This window comes from Tachyglossus aculeatus, chromosome 1 (assembly GCF_015852505.1).
Source record: "Tachyglossus aculeatus isolate mTacAcu1 chromosome 1, mTacAcu1.pri, whole genome shotgun sequence".
Classification (NCBI taxonomy): Eukaryota; Metazoa; Chordata; class Mammalia; order Monotremata; family Tachyglossidae; genus Tachyglossus; species Tachyglossus aculeatus.
In genome coordinates, this window is record NC_052066.1 from 51,828,813 (window position 1) to 51,852,161 (window position 23,349).

Consider the following 23,349-nt stretch of genomic DNA (forward strand, 5'->3'; position numbering starts at 1 on the left):
CACAGTCTAGAAGGGGGAGACAGAGAACAAAACCAAACATACTAACACAATAAAATAAATAGAATAGATAGGTGCAAGTAAAATAAATAGAGTAATAAATATGTACAATCATATATACATATATACAGGTGCTGTGGGGAAGGGAAGGAGGTAAGACAGGTGGGATGGAGAGGGGGGCAAGGGGGAGAGGAAGGAGGGGGCTCAGTCTGGGAAGCCTCCTGGAGGAGGTGAGCTCTCAGTAGGGCCTTGAAGGGAGGAAGAGAGCTAGCTTGGCAGATGGGCAGAGGGAGGGCATTCCAGGCCAGGGGGAGGACGTGGGCCGGGGGTCGATGGCGGGACAGGCAAGAACGAGGTACGGTGAGGAGATTAGCGGCGGAGGAGCGGAGGTTGCGGGCTGGGCAGTAGAAGGACAGAAGGGAGGTGAGGTAGGAGGGGGCGAGGTGATGGACAGCCTTGAAGCCCAGGGTGAGGAGTTTCTCCCTGATGCGCAGATTGATTGGTAGCCGCTGGAGATTTTTGAGGAGGGGAGTAACATGCCCACAGCGTTTCTGGACAAAGACAACTGGGCAGCGGCGTAAAGTATGGATTGAAGTGGGGAGAGACACGAGGATGGGAGATCGGAGAGGAGGCTGATACAGTAGTCCAGACAGGATAGGATGAGAGCTTGAATGAGCAGGGTAGCGGTTTGGATGGAGAGAAAAGGGCAGATCTTGGCAATGTTGTGGAGCTGAGACCGGCATGTTTTGGTGACGGCTTGGATGTGAGGGGTGAACGAGAAAGCGGAGTCGAGGATGGCACCAAGGTTGTGGGCCTGTGAGACGGGAAGGATGATAGTGCCGTCAAAAGTGATGGGAAAATCAGGGAGAGGGCAGGGTTTGGAAAGGAAGACAAGGAGTTCAGTCTTGGACATGTTGAGTTTTAGGTGGCGGGCAGACATCCAGATGGAGATGTCCTGAAGGCAGGAGGAGATGCGAGCCTGGAGAGAGGGGGAGAGAGCAGGGGCAGAGATGTAGATCTGGGTGTCATCAGCGTAGAGATGATAGTTGAAGCCGTGGGAGCGAATGAGGTCACCAAGGGAGTGCGTGTAGATCGAGAACAGAAGTGGACCAAGCACTGAACCTTGGGGAACCCCCACAGTAAGAGGATGGGAGGGGGAGGAGGAGCCTGCAAAAGAGACTGAGAAAGAACGACCAGAGAGATAAGAGGAGAACCAGGAGAGGACGGAGTCTGTGAAGCCAAGGTCAGATAGCGTGTTGAGGAGAAGGGGGTGGTCCACAGTGTCGAAGGCAGCCGAGAGGTTGAGGAGGATTAGAACAGAGTATGAGCCATTGGATTTGGCAAGCAGGAGGCCATTGGTGATCTTTGAGAGGGCAGTTTCCGTGGAATGTAGGAGACAGAAGCCAGACTGGAGGGGGTCGAGGAGAGAGTTGGTGTTGAGGAATTCGAGGCAGTGTGTGTAGACGACTCGCTCAAGGAGTTTGGAAAGGAATGGTAGGAGGGAGATGGGGCGATAACTAGAAGGTGAGGTAGGGTCAAGAGAAGGTGTTTTTAGGATGGGAGAGACATGGGCACATTTGAAGGCAGAGGGGAAGGAACCAGTGGAGAGTGAGTGGTTGAAGATGGAAGTTAAGGAGGGGAGAAGGGCTGGAGCGAGATATTTCATGAGATGAGAGGGAATGGGGTCAGAAGCACAGGTGGCCGGAGTAGCGCTTGAGAGGAGGGAGGAGAGCTCCTCTGAGGATACTGCTGGGAAGGATGGGAGAGTAGCAGAGAGTGTTGAGGGCCGGGGGGTTTGAAAAGGGTGGGGGGGGTGACTTTGGGGAGGTCGGACCTGATGGATGTCATTTTATTAATGAAGTAGGACGCCAGATTGTTGGGGGTGAGGGAAGGAGGACGGGGAGCAACCAGGGGCCTGAGAAGGGAGTTGAATGTACGGAAAAGCTGACAGGGATGATAGGCATGGGTGTCAATAAGGGAGGAGAAATAGTTTTGTCTGGCAGAGGAGAGGGCTGAGTTAAGGCAGGAAAGGATAAACTTGAAGTGAACGAGGTTGGCATGGTGTTTAGATTTTTGCCAGCAGCGTTCGGCAGCTCGAGCATAAGAGCGAAGGAGGCAGACAGTGGCAGTGATCCAGGGCTGTGGGTTAGTGGTGCGAGAGCGGCGAAGGGAAAGGGGAGCGAGTGAGTCAAGATGAGTAGAAAGGGTAGAGTTGAGAGCAATAATCTGATCATCAAGATTGGGTAGAGAGGATAGGGAGGCGAGGTGGGGTGTGAGGCGCTCCGAAAGATGGGTGGGGTCAAGAGAGCGGAGGTCTCTGTGAGGGAGTAATACGGATTTACAGGGGAAAGGAGTGTGAGTGAGGAGGCAGGTGACAAGATTATGATCAGAGAGAGGGATTGCAGGGTTGGTGAGGGTGGTCACAGTGCAGCGGTAGGAGATGATGAGGTCGAGGGTATGACCAAGTTGGTGAGTGGGCAAGGTGGGGTGGAGCAAGAGGTTGGCAGTGTCGAGGAGAGATAGAAGGCGGGCGGCAGAGGAGTCACCAGGGATATCCATGTGGATTTTGAAGTCTCTGAGGATCAGAGTGGGCATGGAAAAGGAGAGAAGGAAGGTGAGGAAGGGGTCAAAATCGTTAAAGAAGTTGGAGGTGGGGCCGGGTGGGCGGTAGATGACGGCTACAAGAATCTGGAGGGGGTGGTAGAGGCGAATAATGTCGGCTTCAAAGGAAGGGGAGGAAAGGGAAAGGGGAGGAGGGATAGTGCGAAAGCGACATTGGGGGGTGAGAAGGAAACCGACACCTCCTCCTTTTCTGGTGAGTCTGAGGGAGTGGGAGAAGAAGAGGCCTCCACTGGAGAGAGCAGCAGAAGTGACCGTGTCATCCGGAGACAACCATGTTTCAGTTAGGGTGAGGAGGAGTAGAGAGCTGGAAAGGAATAGGCCCAGGATTGTCAGGTTTGTCAGCTGTGTGACTTTGGGCAAGTCACTTAACTCCTCTGGGCCTCAGTTACCTCATCTGTAAAATGGGGATTAAGACTGTGAGCCCCCTGTGGGACAAACTGTTCACCTTGTAACCTCCCCAGCGCTTAGAACAGTGCTTTGTACATAGTAAGCACTTAATAAATACCATTATTATTATTAATTGGCAGATCAGGATTTGAACCCATGACCTCTGACTCCAAAGCCCGGACTCTTTCCACTGAGCCACGATCTTAAAGCCAGAGGTGCTCCTCAGAGCTCTGAATCCATTGGTTAATCCATTCTCCATTTTCCATTCCCTCTAGAGGAGAAGGAGGATCATATGAAAGTCATGGTGGAAGTCTGAGAGAGAGTATGTGGGTGAAAGAGAATAAAATGAGGAATTGTATATAATGATGGTATTTGATAAGCGCTTACTATGTGCCAGGCACTGTTCTAAGCACTGGGGTGGATACAAGCAAATCGAGTTGGACACAGTCCCTGTCCCGTGTGGGGCTCACAAACTCAGTACCCCATTTTACAGATGAGGTAACCTGAGGCCCAGAGATGTGAGGTGACTTGCCCAAGGTCACACAGCAGACAAGTGGGCAGTAGAACTCATGAACTTCTGATTTCCAGGCCCATGTTCTATCCGCTACACCATGCTGCTGCTTATATGTGAGAGGGGAAGAGGACCTGGTAGAATAGAATGAGAGGAGAAGGGATTTTTAACTTTTTTAACCAACTTCACTCCAGCAGGTAGTGCAAGGTCACAGATATTCATTCAGTCAGTCGTATATTTATTGAGCGCTTACTATGTGCAGAGCACTGTACTAAGTGCTTGGGAAATACAAGTTGGCAACATAGAGAGACGGTCCCTACCCAACAACGGGCTCACAGATATTGTAACTGTGGTATTTGTTAAGCACTTACTATGTGCCAAGCACTGTACTAAGCACTGGGGTAGCTAATCACATGGGGCTCACAGTTTAAGTAGAAGAAAGAACAGGTTTTGAATCCCCATTTTGCAGATGAGGGAACTGAGAGGCACAGAGAAGTTAAGTGACTGCCCAGGGTCACACAGCAGACAGTGGCGAAGCTGGGATTAGAATCAATCAATCAATCAATCGTATTTATTGAGCGCTTACTGTGTGCAGAGCACTGTACTAAGCGCTTGGGAAGTACAAGTTGGCAACATATAGAGACGGTCCCTACCCAACAGTGGGCTCACAGTCTAAAAGGGGGGATAATATATTAGAACCCAGGTCCTTTAGGGGGATATTGGGAATATTGGGCACAAGCGATGCTTTTGGCACAAAAACATTATATTTTTTTGGAAGTTGCCTAATTTCGTAACTTTAAAAAAGTTTCTACATAGGGTTTGGTGTTTATGTAAATTATATAAACTGGGAATCCAGATATGAATGTATTTGAAAAATTAAACATCAGGTTTATCGTTATAGTTCAATGAAAGGCCAAATTGACAATCAAAAATGAAAACCAGGAAACACGACGCTCTAATTTTGCTTTCAAGAAACTAGAGGTGAAATATGAATCAGCATTTAAATATAGGCTAAACTAGACAAATATATTTCCAATGAATCATTCGATTTATTATTTTTTCTCCTCAAATCAGTGCGGAGTTTCATGACCGACTAAGTAAAATAGACAAACTGAAGAACAGATATGAAATTCTCACAATTGTTATGATGCCTCCTGAAGGAGAAAAGGATAAAACACACGCCTACTATGTTATTAAGGTACCTTCTGGGGAAACAAATATAACTGTGTATATAAAACATCCTTGTTTTCTTCCCGGGCGTTTTAATCTGTTACGATAGAAACATAATAAAGTAGAGAAGCAGCGTGGCTCAGTGGAAAGAGCCCGGGCTTTGGAGTCAGTGGTCATGGGTTCAAATCCCGGCTCCGCCGGTTGTCAGCTGTGTGACTTTGGGCAAGTCACGTAACTTATCTGTGCCTCAGTTACCTCATCTGTAAAATGGGGATTAAGACTGTGAGCCCTCCATGGGACAACCTGATCACCTTGTGACCTCCCCAGCTCTTAGAACAGTGCTTTGCACATAGTAAGCGCTTAATAAATGCTATCATTATTATAGAACGGTGCTTTGCACATAGTAAGCGCTTAATAAATGCCATCATCATTATTATTATTACTTTAGGCATATTCTGCTGCTTCAAGGAGTAGCATGGTCTAGTGGCTTAGTGGAAAACGCACAGTCCTGGGAGTCCGAGGACCTGGGTTCTAATCCTAGCTCTGCCACCTGCCTCCTGTGTGACCCTGGGCAAGTCATTTAACTTCTCGTTGCCTTCATTCCCTCATTTGACAAACAGGGATTGAGTACCTGTTCTCCCTTTTATTAGACTGTAAGCCCCATATGAGACCTGATTATGTTGTATCTGCCCCGGTACTTAGTAGAGTGCTTGGCATATAATAAGTGCTTAACAAATACCACAGTTGTTATTATTATTATTCCCGGTAGTATTTTGATGACCACTTATTAGTGAAAGAAATAACTTAGCCTATGGATATACTACCAGAACAATTGCAGATGGACAGTGGGGGCATTGAGAAGCACATGGAAAAAGCAGGGGCTTTGGAGTCAGAGGTCATGGGTTCAAATCCCGGCTCAGCCAATTGTCAGCTGTGTGACTTTGGGCAAGTCACTTCACTTCTCTGGGCCTCAGTTCCCTCATCTGTAAAATGGGGGTTAAGACTGTGAGCCCTCCGTGGTACAACCTGATCACCTTGTAACATCCCCAGCACTTAGAACAAGTGCTTTGCACATAATAAGTGCTTAATAAATGCCATTATTATTATTATTATACGTCTGTAGAGTCGCTATGGGTCAGAGACGACTTGACAGCATAAGACAAGACAAAAAGCCTCACAAAGAAAAAGTCCATTTTCCCCATGATGTATTGTGTTGCCTGGTGATTTTATGTCTGTATTTTTTAGGTTGCACAAGAAAAAGAGGAACTGCAAAGGGAAGGTGACGATTTAGATGCTAAGATTCACAAGGCTGAGAAGGAAATCTGTGCCCTAGAAAATACCTTGCAAGTACTGAATAGCTGCAATAGCAATTACAAGCAATCCTTTAAGAAAGTCACTGAATTCAGTAGGTGAAACAGGTTGTTTTTATTTCTATGATTCGTGGGGCCGTTGGCTCAGCTAATTTTTGGATATGCAGGGGTTAGGGAGGATCTACCCACCTCTGTGTGATGAAATCCAGGGCGTGTTCAAATTTGTGTGAGGGTGAGAGGGGGTGGAGGAGGAAATCTGCAGTGGTGAGGAGTGGATGGCTGAGAGATCACCGGAGACCGAAGTTCCCACAGCTCAGTGTGGGAGAAAAGCAGCATGACTTAGTGGATACAGCCTGGGGTGGGAATCAGAAGATCTGAGTTCTAATTCCATCTCTGCCACTTGCTTGCTGTGTGGCCTTGGACAAGTCACTTAATTTATCTGGGCCTCAGTCTCCTCAACTGCGAAATGGAGCTACTCTACCTGTTCTCCCTCCTATTTAGATTGTGAACCCTCTGTGGGACAGGGACTGTATCCGGCGTGATTATCTTGAATCTACCCGAGTGCACAGATCAGTGCTTGACACATAGTCAGCGCTTAACAAATACCATAAAAAAGAAAAAGAAAAAAAGAGGAGAGACACGTGTCGGCCTCTCAGAAAAGCAGAGGCAGGGCCTGGGGGCTGCAGATGATTGAACCTTGTACTGTGAAATACCAACTTGTACTTGCAGACTTGTACTTCCCAAGCGCTTAGTACAGTGCTCTGCACACATTAAGCACTCAATAAATACGGTTAAATGAATGAATGAATGGTAGAGGCTTTAAAGGAAGAAAATTTGAGGGCCAGATGGGGCGGGATACCGCTATGACCTAGCTCATCATATTCTTCAATTATCCCAAGCTGAACCTTGTTCCCAATTCTCTCCTCTCCAACCCACTGATGGGATCTCTCTGGTCCCTCGAATCTGCAAATCTATTAATTCTTAAAAAGTGTAGATAAAACATGTACCACAACACAACTGAATAATATGGATGTTTATTGTGGTATGATACTCTCCCAAGAGCTTAGTACAGTGCCCTGCACACAGTAAGCGCTCAACAAATATTACTGAATGAATGTTTTCACTCTCATCACAGATACAGGAATCCCAAAGGGAAGGCAGTGTCATTTCAGTGATCTTAACACAGTTTTCATCACCCGTATATCCCACCCGACTATCAAACCCCTCCTTAAAAAGCCCCTCATGCTGGAGACCTTCTGTGGCTGATTTCCACCTTGCTGATCAGGTCATCACATTAAGGAACAAGGAGCAGTGTTGCCTAATGAATAGAGCAGGGGGCGTGGAGTCAAAAGGACCTGAGTTCTAATTCCGGCTCTGCCGCTTGTCTGCTGTGTGACTTCGGACAAGCCACTTCTTCTCTAACTTCAGTTACCTCATCTGTAAAATAGGGACTAAGACTGTGAGGCCCATGGGGAATATGGACTGCGTCTGACCTGATTAGCCCACTGTTGGGTAGGGACTGTCTCTGTATGTTGCCAACTTGTACTTCCCAAGCGCTTAGTACAGTGCTCTGCACACAGTAAGCGCTCAATAAATACGATTGATGTTGATGATGATGATGAGGGTCACAGTACTCTACCAGTCTTCATTAGGGGAGGGAGAGTCAAGCAGAAGCATATCCATTGCATCCCTAGTTTGGGCAGTGGCGTTAGTCCTCTGTCTCCCCACTCTAGACTGTGAGCCCACTGTTGGGTAGGGACTGTCTCCATATGTTGCCAACTTGTACTTCCCAAGCGCTTAGTACAGTGCTCTGCACACAGTAAGCGCTCAATAAATACGATTGATTGATAAGTGCTGTGGGGCTAGTCAGTCCCTGTCCTATATGGGGCTCACAGTCTTCATCCCCATTTTCCAGATGAGGGAACTGAAGCCCAGACAAGTGAAGTGACTTGCCCGAGGCTACACAGCAGATAAGGGGCAGGATTAGAACCCAGGGCCTCCTGATTCCCAGGCCCATTTTGTAACCACAAGGCCACGCTGCTTCTTCCGTGTACTTGCATTGATCATTACAGCGCTTGGAACAGTGCTTTGCACATAGTAAGCGCTTAACAAATGCCATCATTATTATTATTATTATTATCCCAGGAGGTGGGCTAACTGAGAAGAAAGAGGCTGAGGCTGCGAGGATTTTAGGGGCACGGATCCAGCTGCCCCCCGTCTCCCCTCCTGCCCAGGGGTGAGCCGCACAGGTCACCTTCTGACAGCTGCCATTTAGAAAACACCATCTTGGGCTCACAGTCTAGGGAAGCAGCTTGGCTGAGTGGAAATCAATCAATCAATCAATCGTATTTACTGAGCGCTTACTGTGTGCAGAGCACTGGACTAAGCGCTTGGGAAGTACAAGTTGGCAACATATAGAGACAGTCCCTACCCAACAGCGGGCTCACAGTCTAAAAGGGGGAGACAGAGAACAAAACCAAACATACTAACAAAATAAAATAAATAGAATAGATATGTACAAGTAAAATAAATAGAGTAATAAATATGTACAAACATATATACATATATACAGGTGCTGTGGGGAAGGGAAGGAGGTAAGATGAGGGGGATGGAGAGGGGGACGAGGGGGAGAGGAAGGAAGGGGCTCAGTCCGGGAAGGTTTCCTGGAGGAGGTGAGCTCTCAGTAGGGCCTTGAAGGGAGGAAGAGAGCCCTGGCTTTGGAGTCAGAGGTCATGGGTGCGAATCCTGGATCCGCCCCTTGTCAGCTGTGTGACCTTGGGCAAGCCACTTCTCTGGGCCTCAGTTACCTCATCTGTAAAATGGGGATTAAGACTGTGAGCCCCAAGTGGGACAACCTGATCACCTTGTAGCCCCCCCAGCGCTTAGAACAGTGCTTTGCACATATTAACTCTTAACAAATACCACCATTATTATTATTATAATTATTATTATTATCATTATTATTATTATTATCTTCATAATGATCCAATGGTGAGGCAAGAGGGATCACAATTTCAGGGGTTGCCTGGGTCTTTCAGGGGCATTTATTAAGCCCTCACCCTGTGCAGAGCACCGTAGTAAACGCCGGGTGGGAGTGAGAAGCAGCGTGGCTTAGTGGAAAGAGCCCGGGCTTTGGAGTCAGAGGTCATGGGTTCAAATCCCTGCTCCACCAACTGTCAGCTGTGTGACTTTAGGCATGTCACTTCACTTCTCTGTGCCTCAGTTACCTCATCTGGAAAATGGGGATTAAAACTGTGAGTCCCCCATGGGACAACCTGATCACCTTGTAACCTCCCCAGCCCTTAGAACAGTGCTTTGCACGTAGTAAGCGCTTAACAAATGCCATCATTATTATTATTATTACAATGCAATAGTCATTCATTCATTCAATCATAATTGTGCAGAGCACTGTACTAAGCACTTGGGAAAGTACAGTACCACAATAAACATTCATTCATTCAATCGTATTTATTGAGCGCTTACTGTGTGCAGAGTACTGGGAAGTACAAGTTGGCAACATATAAAGACGGTCCCTACCCAACAGCGGGCTCACAGTGACAGTCCCTGCCCACAATGAGCCCACAGTCTAGAAGTGGAGAGACAGACATCAATACAAATAAACAAAATTACAGATATGTGCATAAGTGCTGTGGGGAGAAGGGGGAAGAGCAAAGGGAGCAAATTAGGATGACACAGAAGGGAGTGGGAGATGAGGAAAAGTGGGGCTAAGTCTGGGAAGGCCTCTTGGAGGAGGTGTGCCTTCATATATGTTGCCAACTTGTACTTCCCAAGCGCTTAGTACAGTGCTCTGCACACAGTAAGCGCTCAATAAATACCATTGATTGATTGATTGATCCCAGCACTTAGTACAGTGCCTGGCACCTAGTAGGTGCTTAACAAATACCATAGCCCTCTTCACTACCCCCCACTCCAAAAAAAATGAGCTTATGATGTACAGATGAATTTACAGTCTAGAATCCCAGGTTTAGGCCCTGTTAACCCTTGCATAAATCTGAACCTGATAAGCCGTTTTTCTTGGATAGGCCGAGGCATTTTTGTGTAGTGAGGAGTCTGGATTAGAGATTCCTTCTATCTTCATGATTGCGTGGAATATTTAAATTGTAGGTGAAGAATATGAGCAAAAACTTCAATTGGAAGAGCAAAAGAGAGCAGCCGATGAAAAATATAGATACAAACGAAGAAAAATCAAGGAACTTCAAGAAGACATCCAGGTATACATCTCACGATATTTATCACAGGATTTGGCCCACTTAGTGACAAATAGTATGTGTACTTTACTTTTGAGAAAACACAATTATGCAGTTGTAAAAGTTGAGTACTTGCCAAAGACATAGATAGATGCACCTAATATTTTCAAGACGCGATGCAGTGAAGCAATCTAGTGGATCGAGATTGTTCTAATCCCAGTTCCACCACTTTTCTGCTGTGTGACCTTGGGAAAGTCACTTCATTTCTCAGGGGCCACAGTTCCCTTATCTGTAAACTGGAGATTAATCAATCAGTCAATCAATCAATCGTATTTATTGAGCGCTTACTGTGTACAGAGCACTGGACTAAGCCCTTGGGAAGTACAAGTTGGCAACATATAGAGACAGTCCCTACCCAGCAGTGGACTCACAGTCTAAAAGGGGGAGACAGAGAACAAAACCAAACATACTAACAAAATAAAATTAATAGAATAGGTATGTACAAGTAAAATAAATAAATAAATAGAGTAATAAATATGTACAAACATATATACATATATACAGGTGCTGTGGGGAAGGGAAGGAGGTAAGATGAGGGGGATGGAGAGAGGGACGAGGGGGAGAGGAAGGAAGGGGACAGGGACTATGTCCAACCCGATTTGGTTGTATCTATTCCAGCGCTTAGTACAGTGCCTGGCCCCTACTAAGTGCTTAACAAAAACCACAATTTATTCTTCTTCTTCTTATTATTATTATTTTTATTAATAAAGGGCTGGGAGAAACACAGGCCTCAGATTTTGTCATGTGCTCAAATTTCCCCAAGATTGCCAAAATAATAGATCTTCTCATGCTTATATACTTATAGAGACAGTCATTCATTCATTCATTCAGTCGTATTTATTGAGCGCTTACTGTGTACAGAGCACTGTACTAAACGCTTGGGAAGTACAAGTTGGCAACGTATAGAGATGGTCCCTACCCCACAGTGGGCTCACAGTCCCTACCCAACAATAGTTGATTCTGGTTAATTGTCCTTCATAGTTGAAGGAGATGGGCCTGAGGAAAAATCATCCATTCATTCAATCATATTTATTGAGCGCTTACTGTGTGCAAAGCTCAACATGTCGAAGACTGAGCTCCTTGTCTTCCCTCCCAAACCTTGTCCTCTCCCTGACTTTCCCATCTCTGTTGACGGCACTACCATCCTTCCCGTCTCACAAGCCCGCAACCTTGGTGTCATCCTCGACTCCGCTCTCTCATTCACCCCTCACATCCAAGCCGTCACCAAAACCTGCCGGTCTCAGCTCCGCAACATTGCCAAGATCCGCCCTTTCCTCTCCAACCAAACCGCTACCCTGCTAATTCAAGCTCTCATCCTATCCCGTCTGGACTACTGCACTAGCCTTCTCTCTGATCTCCCATCCTCGTGTCTCTCTCCACTTCAATCCATACTTCATGCTGCTGCCCGGATTATCTTTGTCCAGAAACGCTCTGGACATATTACTCCCCTCCTCAAAAACCTCCAATGGCTACCGATCAATCTGCGCATCAAGCAGAAACTCCTCACCCTGGGCTTCAAGGCTGTCCATCACCTCGCCCCCTCCTACCTCACCTCCCTTCTCTCCTTCTACTGCCCAGCCCGCACCCTCCGCTCCTCCACCACTAATCTCCTCACTGTACCTCGCTCTCACCTGTCCCGCCATCGACCCCCGGCCCACGTCATCCCCCGGGCCTGGAATGCCCTCCCTCTGCCCATCCGCCAAGCTAGCTCTCTTCCTCCCTTCAAGGCCCTGCTGAGAGCTCACCTCCTCCAGGAGGCCTTCCCAGACTGAGCCCCTTCTTTCCTCTCCCCCTCGTCCCCCTCTCCATCCTCCCGTCTTACCTCCTTCCCTTCCCCACAGCACCTGTATATATGTATATATGGTTGTACATATTTATTACTCTATTTATCTATTTATTTATTTATTTTACTTGTACATTTCTATCCTACTTATTTTATTTTGTTGGTATGTTTGGTTCTGTTCTCTGTCTCCCCCTTTTAGACTGTGAGCCCACTGTTGGGTAGGGACTGTCTCTATGTGATGCCAATTTGTACTTCCCAAGCGCTTAGTACAGTGCTCTGCACATAGTAAGCGCTCAATAAATACGATTGATTGATTGATTGATTGATTGCAGAGCATTGTACTAAGCTCTTGGAGAGTACAATTCGGCAACATATAGAGACAGTCCCTACCTAACAATAGTTGAATCTGGTTAATTGTCCTTCAGAGTTGAAGGAGATGGGCCTGAGGAAAAATCACCCATTCATTCATTCATTCAATCGTATTTATTGAGCACTTACTGTGTGCAGAGCACTGTACTAAGCTCTTGGGAAGTACAAATCGGCAACATATAGAGACGGTCCCTACCCAACTGCGGGCTCACAGTCTAGTGGTGTGGTGTGTATTGCTGAAAAGGATTGCAGGACCCCCAAGTCCCACTGTGCAGTGACTAAGGGCAATCAATCGTATTTATTGAGCACTTACTGTGTGCAGAACACTGTACTAAGCACTTGGGAAGTACAAGTTGGCATCATATAGAGACGGTCCCTACCCAACAGTGGGCTCACAGTCTAGAAGAGTGTGTATAGTGAGTAGTAAGGGCAACCTTTGGTGAGCTTTCAGGTTTGGTGCTGGTGGCTCTTGGTACTTTTTCACTTTTGTGTCCACGTTTTATCATTCTCATGGTGCGTCCACTCCAACATAGCGCCCATTTCCCTCAGTCAGTCCACTATATTTTTTGAGCACTTTCCGCGTGCAGAGCATTTACTCCATTCAACTCCCTCTTTGTTTCTCAGTTACCATTCACATAGAGCAGCTGCTTGGCTATCCTCCTGCAGTCTACTCTCCTAATGGACCCCACAATAATAGTAATAATAACGATGGCATTTATTAAGCGCTTACTATGTGCAAAGCACTGTTCTAAGCGCTGGAGAGGTTACAAGGTGATCAGGTTGTCCCACGTGGGGCTCACAGTCTAAATCCCCATTTTACAGATGAGGGAACTGAGGCCCAGAGAAGTGAAGTGACTTGCCCAAAGTCACACAGCTGACAAGTGGCAGAGCTGGGATTTGAACCCATGACATCTGACTCCAAAGCCCGGGCTCTTTCCACTGAGCCACGCTGCTTCTCAAGAGTACAATATAACAATAAACTGATGCATTCCCTGCTCACCACGAGCTTACAGTCTTTGCTGATTGTAGTGTGCTCATTTGGTCTCTTTGCAATAATTAATTCCTAGCTGTCGGTGAGAAGCAGCGTGGTACAGTGCTCTGCACACAGTAAGCGCTCAGTAAATACGATTGATTGATTGATTGATTGATTGATTGATTAGAGCATGGGCGTGGGAGTTGGAAAGTTATTGTTTCTAATGCTGGCTCTGTCATTTGTCTGTGGCCTTGAACAAGTCACTTCACTTCTCTGTTCCCTCATCTGTAAAATGGGGGTTGAGGCTGTGAGCCACACGTGGGAAAGGGATTATGCCCAACCCGATTTTCTTGACAATTGGCAGAGCTGGGATTTGAACCCATGACCCCGACTCCAAATAATAATAATAATAATAATAATAATAATGATGGCATTGGTTTTTTTGATGGCATTTATTAAGCGCTTACTATGTGCAAAGCATTGTTCTAAGCGCTGGGGAGGTTACAAGGTGATTGGTTGTCCCACTGGGGGCTCACAGTCTTAATCCCCATTTTACAGATGAGGTAACTGAGGCCCAGAGAAGTTAAGTGACTTGCCCAAAGTCACACAGCTGACAATTGGCAGAGCCGGGATTTGAACCCATTTGTTAAGCACTTACTACGTGCCAAGCACTGTTCTAAGCACAGGGGAGGTTACAAGGTGATCAGGTTGTCCCATGGGGGCTCACAGTCGTAATCCCCATTTTACAGATGAGGGAACCGAGGCCCAGAGAAGTGAAGTGACTTGCCCAAAGTCACACAGCTGACAAGTGGCGGAGCTGGGATTTGAACCCATGACCTCTGACTCCAAAGCCCAAGCTCTTTCCACTGAACCACGCTGCTTCTCTACATGAGCTGATCTATTTGGACACAGTCCATGTCTCCCATGGGGCACACAGTCCTAATCCCCATTTTACAGACGAGGGAACTGAAGCACAGAGAAATCAAGTGACTTTCCCAAGGTCACCCAGCGGATAAGTGGTGGAACCGGGTTTAGGACCCAGATCCTTCTGAATCCCTGTCCTGGGCTCTATCTGCTTAGACCACACTGCTATTCCTGATTCTCCTGTACGTTCCCAAGCGCTTAGTACAGTGCTCTACAAATACTAAGCGCTCAATACTACTGATTGATTGATTCCATTTTTACCTTCATTCAATCAGCGGTATTTACTGAGCACTCGACTCGGTGCAGAGCACTGTACTAATTCTTGGGGAAAATACGACAGAGTTGGTAGATACGTTCCCTGCTTGCAAGGAGCTTACAGCTTACTTCCTCAAATCCCGGCTCCACCGCTTGTCAGCTGTGTGACTCTGGGCAAGTCACTTCACTTCTCTGGGCCTCAGTGACCTCATCTGTAAAATGGGGATGAAGACTGTGAGCCCCCCGTGGGACAACCTGATCACCTTGTAACCTCCCCAGCACTTAGAACAGTGCTTTGCACGTAGTAAGCGCTTAATAAATGCCATTATTATTATTATTATTATTATTATTATTATTATTATTATTATTATTATTTTGCATCCATGTTAGTTGGCCTGCCCAGGTAAAAATAGTTCTTGACGGATTTCAGCTCTGTGTCGTCGGTACATATTTTTGGTTGTGAAAAAGACTTCCCAGGTGCGGGCTGATGCATTATTTCAGGCGCATCGTCAATCCGAAGCACCTGGATAACTTGGTGATGCAGTTATAGTCATTTGTATCTCTCCTTGGGTGTGGCCCTCGTCTTAATATAGTAATTCTTGTTAATTCAAAGTGTTTTTAAAGCACACCTAATTTGGTGGCTTCCTGGATAAGTATAAGGATGTCCAGGACACAATAATTTTATCCCACCTGGTATGCAAATAGAATAATAATGAAAGCAACAGTTTCAGTCTTGGTACTCATGTGGAATTGATTCACATTTAACCTAAGCAAGTGTCTACATTCAAAGTTGATCTGTGTGTGTGTGTATGTATGTATGTACACGTATATGTATCCAGCGCTTAGAACAGTGCTTTGCACATAGGAAGCGCTTAACAAATGCCATCATCATCATATATGTATATCTGTTTCATTTTCCTACAGAGCATGGAAAACACATTGGAAATCATCACAAAAGAGACAAATGCCTGCAGGGAAACATTGAGAGAGAAGCAGGCTTATAGTATTCAACTAAACAAAGAAATAGATGAACAGAAGATAAAATTAGAGAGAGTCAAGAAACAGGTATTATAGTTTTTTAATTGGCTTAGTGTGCTTGCACTGCTTGTGCTTTCTATTACAATATATCTACATTATATATGTATTGGGCTCCACCTCTATCTTTCTGAACCATTTTTATCTCTCGATTTCTTCTCTCTTTCTGCATTCAAAACATTGATCCTTGGGGACTTCAGTATCCACGTGGTTGTTCCTGATGACCCTTCCGCTGCCCGCTTGCTGTCAATCAATCAATCAATCGTATTTATCGAGTGCTTACTGTGTGCAGAGCACTGTACTAAGCGCTTGGGAAGTACAAGTCGGCAACACATAGAGACAGTCTAGAAGGACTGTCACTCCCCAACTCCACTGACCTCCTGCTCCAAGCCATTTCCCCCACTCACTGAGTTGGACACACACTCAGTCTCATCAGCTGTAATCACCAACCCTCAGCATGGCTCAGTGGAAAGAGCCCTGGCTTTGGAGTCAGAGGTCATGGGTTCAAATGCCAGCTCTGCCAATTGTCAGCTGTGTGATTCTGAGCAAGTCACTTAACTTCTCTGTGCCTCAGTTATCTCATCTGTAAAATGGGGATTAAGACTGTGAGCCCCCCGTAGGACAACCTGATTACCTTGTAACCTCCCCAGCGCTTAGAACAGTGCTTTGTACATAGTTAGTGCTTAATAAATGCCATCATCATTTATTTATTTATGAAATCCCTCTATCCCACCACAACCTCTCACCTGCTTTCTTTCTCACTCACCTCCTCCCTGCAAATCTGTCCTGTTCCCCCACAGAGACCACTGATCTTTTGACCCCATCCATTTTTTTCAAGTCATCATGTCCCATTTAGTCTCCATACCCAAACTTCCTTTCCTTGACAACGAAATTAACATCCTCAACACCACCCCCTTTACTTAGAGAAGCAGCATGGCTCAGTGGAAAGAGCCCGAGCTTGGGAGTCAGAGGTCGCGGGTTCTAATCCCAGGTCTGCCGCTTGTCTGCTGTGTGAACCTGGGAAAATCACTTATCTTATCTGTGCCTCCATTACCTCATCTGTAAAATGGGGATTATGACTGTGAGTCCCAAGTGGGACAACCTGATCACCTTGTATCCCCCCCCAGCGCTTAGAACAGTGCTTTGCACATAGTAAGCGCTTAACAAATGCCATTATCATCATCATCAATCATATTTATTGAGCGCTTACTGTGTGCAGAGCACTGTACTAAGCGCTTGGGAAGTACAAATTGGCAACATATAGAGACAGTCCCTACCCAACAGTGGGCTCACAGTCTAAAAAACATTATTAGTATTAGCAACTCAATTCACTCGCTCCCCTATCCTTTCTCAGCGTGGCTCAGTGGAAAGAGCCCGGGCTTTGGAGTCAGAGGTCATGGGTTCGAATCCCAGCTCTGCCAATTGTCAGCTGTGTGACTTTGGGCAAGTCACTTAACTTCTCTGTGCCTCAGTTACCTCATCTGTAAAATGGGGATGAAGACTGTGAGCCCCCCGTGGGACAACCTGATCACCTTGTAACCTCCCCAGGGCTTAGAACAGTGCTTTGCACATAGTAAGCGCTTAATAAATGCCATCATTATTATTATTATTAGTAGTAGTAGTACAGTGGCACCCGCAGTCCTGGATCATCTCCACAGTCCACTTCCTTCGCTCCCGTGTACGAGCCGCAGATCACTGCTGGTGGAAATTGAGAAAGCAGGCCTTGTCCTTGTCCACCTTGAATTCATCCTTGCCTGCTTTAGTTCTGTCCTCTCCACTGCCCAGCAACATTATTTCTCCATCCTTATCGATTCCCATACCCATTGGCCTTGCTACTCATTTTTGATGTTTAATTTCTGCCTCAAGTCCATGTCCCAACACCTCCCCCATCTTTTTCCCCTAATGACCTGGCCAGCTACTTTATTGAGGGGAGATCCCCCTAAAATCTCCCCTGCCCCCTCTCCAGTCTCTCCCTCCTCCTGTCACTTCTTCAACTCCCCCGTATTTCCCAGCAGTCTCTTACTAGATCTCCTGCCTCCTCTCCAAGTCCACCCACTCCACCAGCACTTCCAACCCCATCTCCTCGCACCTTATCAAAGCACTTTCCCCCTCCCTTCTTCTCTCGCTGACCACCATCATCAACTGTTCACTCTCCAGTGGCTCTTTTTCCACTGCTTTCAAACATATTCATGTCTCCGCTATCCCAAAAAAGCCCTGCCTTCACCCCATGGCCCCCTCCAGTTATCGCCCCATCTCTCTCCTACCATTCTTCTCCAAATTCCTTGAGCGGGTTGTCTAAACCCACTGCCTCCACTTCCTCTCCTCCAATTCATTCATTCAATCGTATTTACTGAGCACTTACTGTGTGCAGAGCACTGTACTAAACACTTGGGAAGTACAGTTCTCTCCTTGACCCCCTCCAATCGAGTTTCTGCCCCCTTCACTCCATAGAAACTATACTCACAAAGGTCACCAACCATATTTTTGCCAAATCCAACAGTTTTTATTCCATCCTTTGAGATGGAATAAATTCTCATTCCATAATCTTCTCATTCCATTGAGAAGCAGCGTGGCTATTGAGAAGCAGCGTGGCTCAGTGGAAAAAGCCTGGGCTTTGGAGTCAGAGGTCATGGGTTCAAATGCCGGCTCCACTACTTGTCAGCTGTGTGACTTTGGGCAAGTCACTTAACTTCTCTGTGCCTAAGTTCCCTCATCTGTAAAATGGGGATTGACTGTGAGCCCCCTGTGGGACAATCTGATCGCCTTGTATCTCCCCCAGTGCTTAGAACAGTGCTTTGCAGCTAGTAAGCGCTTAATAAATGCCATTATTATTATTATCCTAATCTTCTTCAACTCCTTAGCCGCCTATGACACTGTAGACAACCCCCTTCTCCTGGTAACATTATCCAACCTTGGCTTCACTGTCACTGTCCTCTTCTGGTTCTCCTCCTATCTCTCTGGCCATTCATTCTCAGTCTCTTTCGTGGGCTTCTCCTCTGCCTCTCCCCCTCTCGAACTGTGGGAGTCCCTCAAGGCTCAGCCCTGGGTCCCTTTCTATCCTCCATCTACACCCACTCCCTTGGAGAACTCATCTGCCCCCACGGCTCCAACCATACTCTCTATGCAGATGGGTTGCGGATCTGCATCTCCAGGCCTGATCTCTCTCCTTCTCTGCAGCCTCGTATTTCCTTCTGCCTTCAGGACATCTCTACTTGGATGTCCCACCGACATCTCAAGCTTAACATGTCCAAAACAGAACTCGTCTTCCCACCAATACGCCGTCTTCCCCCTGACTTTCCCATCACTGTAGACAGCACCGCACCCTCCCTGTCTCATAATGCCTCGGCATAGACTCCTCTCTCTCATTCAGTCCCATTCACCCTCACCGTACCTCGTTCTCACCTGTCCCGCCATCGACCCCCGGCCCACGTCCTCCCCCGGGCCTGGAATGGCCTCCATCTGCCCTTCCGCCAAGCTAGCTCTCTTCCTCCCTTCAAGGCCCTGCTGAGAGCTCACCTCCTCCAGGAGGCCTTCCCAGACTGAGCCCCTTCCTTCCTCTCCCCCTCGTCCCCCTCTCCATCCCCCCATCTTACCTCCTTCCCTTCCCCACAGCACCTGTATATATGTATATATGGTTGTACATATTTATTACTCTATTTATTTATTTACTTATTTTACTTGTACATATCTATCCTATTTATTTTATTTTGTTGGTATATTTGGTTTTGTTCTCTGTCTCCCCCTTTTAGACTGTGAGCCCACTGTTGCGTAGGGACTGTCTCTATGTGTTGCCAATTTGTACTTCCCAAGCGCTTAGTACAGTGCTCTGCACATAGTAAGCGCTCAATAAATACGATTGATGATGATGATGATGATTCAATTCAATCTACATATTCAATCTCACGACATCGCTAAAATCCACCCTTTCCTCTCCATCCAAACTGCTAGTCTAGCCACTTATCCTATCCGACCTTGATTACTGTATCAGCCTCCTTGCTGACCTCCCTGCGTCCTAGCTCTCCTCATTCCAGTCCACACTTCCCTCTGGTCCTCGGATCACTCCCACTCCTCAGGAACCTCTAGCAGTTGCCCACCCAACTCCATATCTAATGGAAACTCCTTCCCATCATCTTTAAAGCTCTTGATCACCTTGCCCCCTCCTTCCATACCTCACTGCTCTCCTACAACCCAGCCCACGCATTGCACTCCTCCATGGCCAGCCTCCCCACTGTACTTCAATCCCATCTATCTTTTAGACGGTGAGCCCACTGTTGGGTAGGGACTGTCTCTAGATGTTGCCAACTTGTACTTCCCAAGCACTTAGTACAGTGCTCTGCACATAGTAAGCGCTCAATAAATACGATTGATGATGATGATGATCTATCTCTCTGCCCACATCCTGCTTCTTTCCTGGAACATCATCCTCCTTCGTGTCTGACAGACGACCACTCTCCTCATCGTCAAGTCCCATTGAAGGCTTTTTCAACATTTCCTTCAGGAAGCTTTCCCCCACTAAGACCCTATTTTCCTTTTTCCCCACTCCCTTCAGCAAGGGCGAAGCTGAAGGGAGTGGGGAAAAAGGAAAATAGGGTCTTAGTGGGGGGAAAGTTCCCTTCAGCTTCACCCTTGCACGTGGATTTGCCCCTCCCTCAGTCTCACAGCACTTATGTACATATCAGTAATTTCTATTAATATCTATCGCGCCTTTTCGACTGCAAGCTCTTTGTGGGCAGGGAACATGTCAGTTGTATTTACTGAGCGCTTACTGTGTGCAGAGCACTGTGCTACACACACGGGAGAAGCAGCGTGGCTCAGTGGAAAGAGCAAGGGCTTGGGAGTCAGAGGTCATGGGTTCCAATCCCGGCTCCACCGTTTGTCAGCTGTGTGACTTTGGGCATGTCTCTTAACTTCTCTGTGCCTCAGTTCCCTCATCTGTAAAATGGGGATTAAAACTGTGAGCCCCCCGTGGGACAGCCTGATCACCTTGTAACCTCCCCAGCGCTTAGTGCTTTGCACATAGTAATCACTTAATAAATGCCATTATTATTATTATAACAGACACATTTCCTGCCCACAACGAGCATATACCAACTGTTATATTGTATTCTCCCAGGCGTTTAGTACAGTGTTCTGCACACAGTAAGCACTCAGATACGGCCGACTGACCTATGGCCTTTGACTTTGTCTTTCATCAGTGTTCTAGACTCTCCAAAGAAATTCGCCTTTCAAAAAAAACTAAGGATGAAACAAAAGAAGAGCAAGACATCAGTCTTCGTGAACTGAAGGATTTTACTAAATCAATTGACAAAATATTACTTGATACCATAGAAGAAAATCCTAATTTACATGTCATACTTCAAACATACTTTCAACAGGTAACTCCATGTGGTAATGTTTTCCGTTCGTGATGTCGCTTGATTTTTACTGGAATGCGGGTTTAGAAGAGTCAGTGCCAACTGAATCAGAAACAGCAAATCTGATTTGACGTAGAAAAATGGGAATTATACTTTAGTCAGTCATATTTCTTGAGAGCTTGCTGTTGGCAGAGTACAATATAACAATAAACAGTGGCATTCCCTGCCCACAACGAGCTCACAGTCTGGACGGGGGGAGATTGATATCAGCTAATTGATGGATATCAGCCAACTGTCAGCTGTGTGACCCTGGGCAAGTCACTTAACTTCTCTGTGCCTCAGTTACCTCATCTGTCTGTCAACTTGTACTTCCCAAGCGCTTAGTACAGTGCTCTGCACACAGTAAGCGCTCAATAAATACGATTGATTGATTGTTTGATCTGTAAAATGGGGATTGACTGTGAGCCCCAAGTGGGACAATCTGATCACCTTGTAACCTCCCCAGCACTTAGAACAGTGCTTTGCACATAGTAAGTGCTTAATAAATGCCATCATTATTATATTATTATAATTGTATATTTATTAAATTATTGTATATTTTCTATATTTAAAATTATAATATATAAATTATATATTTAATATATAATATAATGATTATTATATCAATACACTTTACTATTTTCCAGGCACTGTACTACTACTACTACTACTACTAATAATAATGATAGCATTTATTTAGCGCTTACTATGTGCAAAGCACTGTTCTAAGCGCTGGGGTAGATACAAGCTAATCAGGTTGGACAGAGTCCCTGTCCACGTGGGGCTTACAGTCTTAACCCCCATTTTACAGATGAGGTAACTGAAGACAGAGGAGGTAAGTGACTTGCCCAAGCTCACAGAAAAAACAAGTGTCAGAGCTGGGTTTAGAACCCAAGTCCTTTTGAATCCACTGGGGCCACGCTGCTTACTATCCAAAATGAAAGTTCGGAGTATTTGTGGTACTAAGGGATAGAGAAGCAGCGTGGCTCAGTGGAAAAGAGCATGGGCTTTGAGTCAGAGGTCATGGGTTCAAATCCCAGCTCCGCCAATTGTCAGCTGTGTGACTTTGGGCGAGTCACAACTTCTCTGTGCCTCAGTTACCTCATCTGTAAAATGGGGATTAAGACTGAGAGCCCACTGTGGGACAAACTGATTGCCTTGTAACCTCCCCAGTGCTTAGAACGGTGCTTTGCACATAGTAAGCGCTTAATGCTATTATTATTATTATTATTATTATTATTATTATTATTTTATAAACGTCCACATTAGCTGAAACCCAGATGTCAATCTGTGTGGAACAGTGCTTTGCACATAGTAAGCACTTAATGTTATTATTATTATTATTATTATTATTAACGTCCACATTAGCTGAAACCCAGATGTCAATCTGTATATCTCAATGATGTAGCTCACAACACCTGACACGCGGTGACCAGCTAGTACAATGGCACCCAGGTTAACACCCTTAATTAAAAAAGTATTAAGAGAAAGTGCTATATGAAACATAGTTCCCCATAGGAAATAATGTGAAGTGCAATTTAGGCATTATCAAGTTCCAAATATTGGGCCAAATCATTATTTTAAAATAGCGTTAAAGATAATTTGAGTATTGAGTAGCTTACTCTTTGCCAAGTACTGGGTTAGATTCATAGAGCTCCCAGTCTATTGGAGAGAGAGAAAATGGGTACTGGATTCCCATTTTACAGATGAGGAAGATGAGGCACAGAAGTTAAATGATTTGCCCAAGGGTATACATCAGGTAACTAGCAGATTCTGAATTCGAATCCAGGTCCTCCAATTCCCAGGCTTGGGTTTTATCCCAATCAGAGAAGCAGCGTGGCTCAGTGGAAAGAGCCCGGGCTTTGGAGTCAGAGGTCATGGGTTCGAATCCCGACTCCGCCACATGTCTGCTGTGTGACCTTGGGCAGGTCACTTCACTTCTCTGAGCCCTAGTTCCCTCATCTGTAAAATGGGGATTAAGACTGTGAACCCCACGTGGGACAACTTGATCACCTTGTATCCCCCCCAGCGCTTAGAACAGTGCTCTGCACATAGTAAGCGCTTAACAAATGTCATCATCATCATTATTATTATTATTATTATTATTATTATCCAGTAGGCCACTTGGCTTCTTAAATCCATCCAACAAATGCAACAGGATTAGATAGTCCTGTTAATTTGTCCTAATAATATTATGTTAAGCTTTTTATGTCTAAGCCTAAAATATCTCTGGACTGTATGCTCCCTGGGTCATAATCAATAAATACGATTGATGATGATGATGATGGGTCAGGGAGTATGTCTGCCAACTCTGTTGTCTTCTACTCTCCCGAGCACTTAGTACAATACTCT

The 23,349-nt window shown here is 46.0% G+C and overlaps 1 protein-coding gene across 1 annotated transcript in view; it reads left to right on the top strand.

Moving 5' to 3' along the window:
• The window catches only part of CCDC39 (coiled-coil domain containing 39), a 73,837-nt gene that overhangs the window by 44,886 nt on the left and 5,602 nt on the right, over window positions 1-23,349 (top strand). The window contains exons 14-18 of the mRNA XM_038747185.1: window positions 4,592-4,715; window positions 5,933-6,092; window positions 10,123-10,229; window positions 15,494-15,634; window positions 20,800-20,979. Coding sequence (XP_038603113.1) covers window positions 4,592-4,715; window positions 5,933-6,092; window positions 10,123-10,229; window positions 15,494-15,634; window positions 20,800-20,979 — 712 coding nt within the window. The remainder of the gene's footprint in view (window positions 1-4,591; window positions 4,716-5,932; window positions 6,093-10,122; window positions 10,230-15,493; window positions 15,635-20,799; window positions 20,980-23,349) is intronic.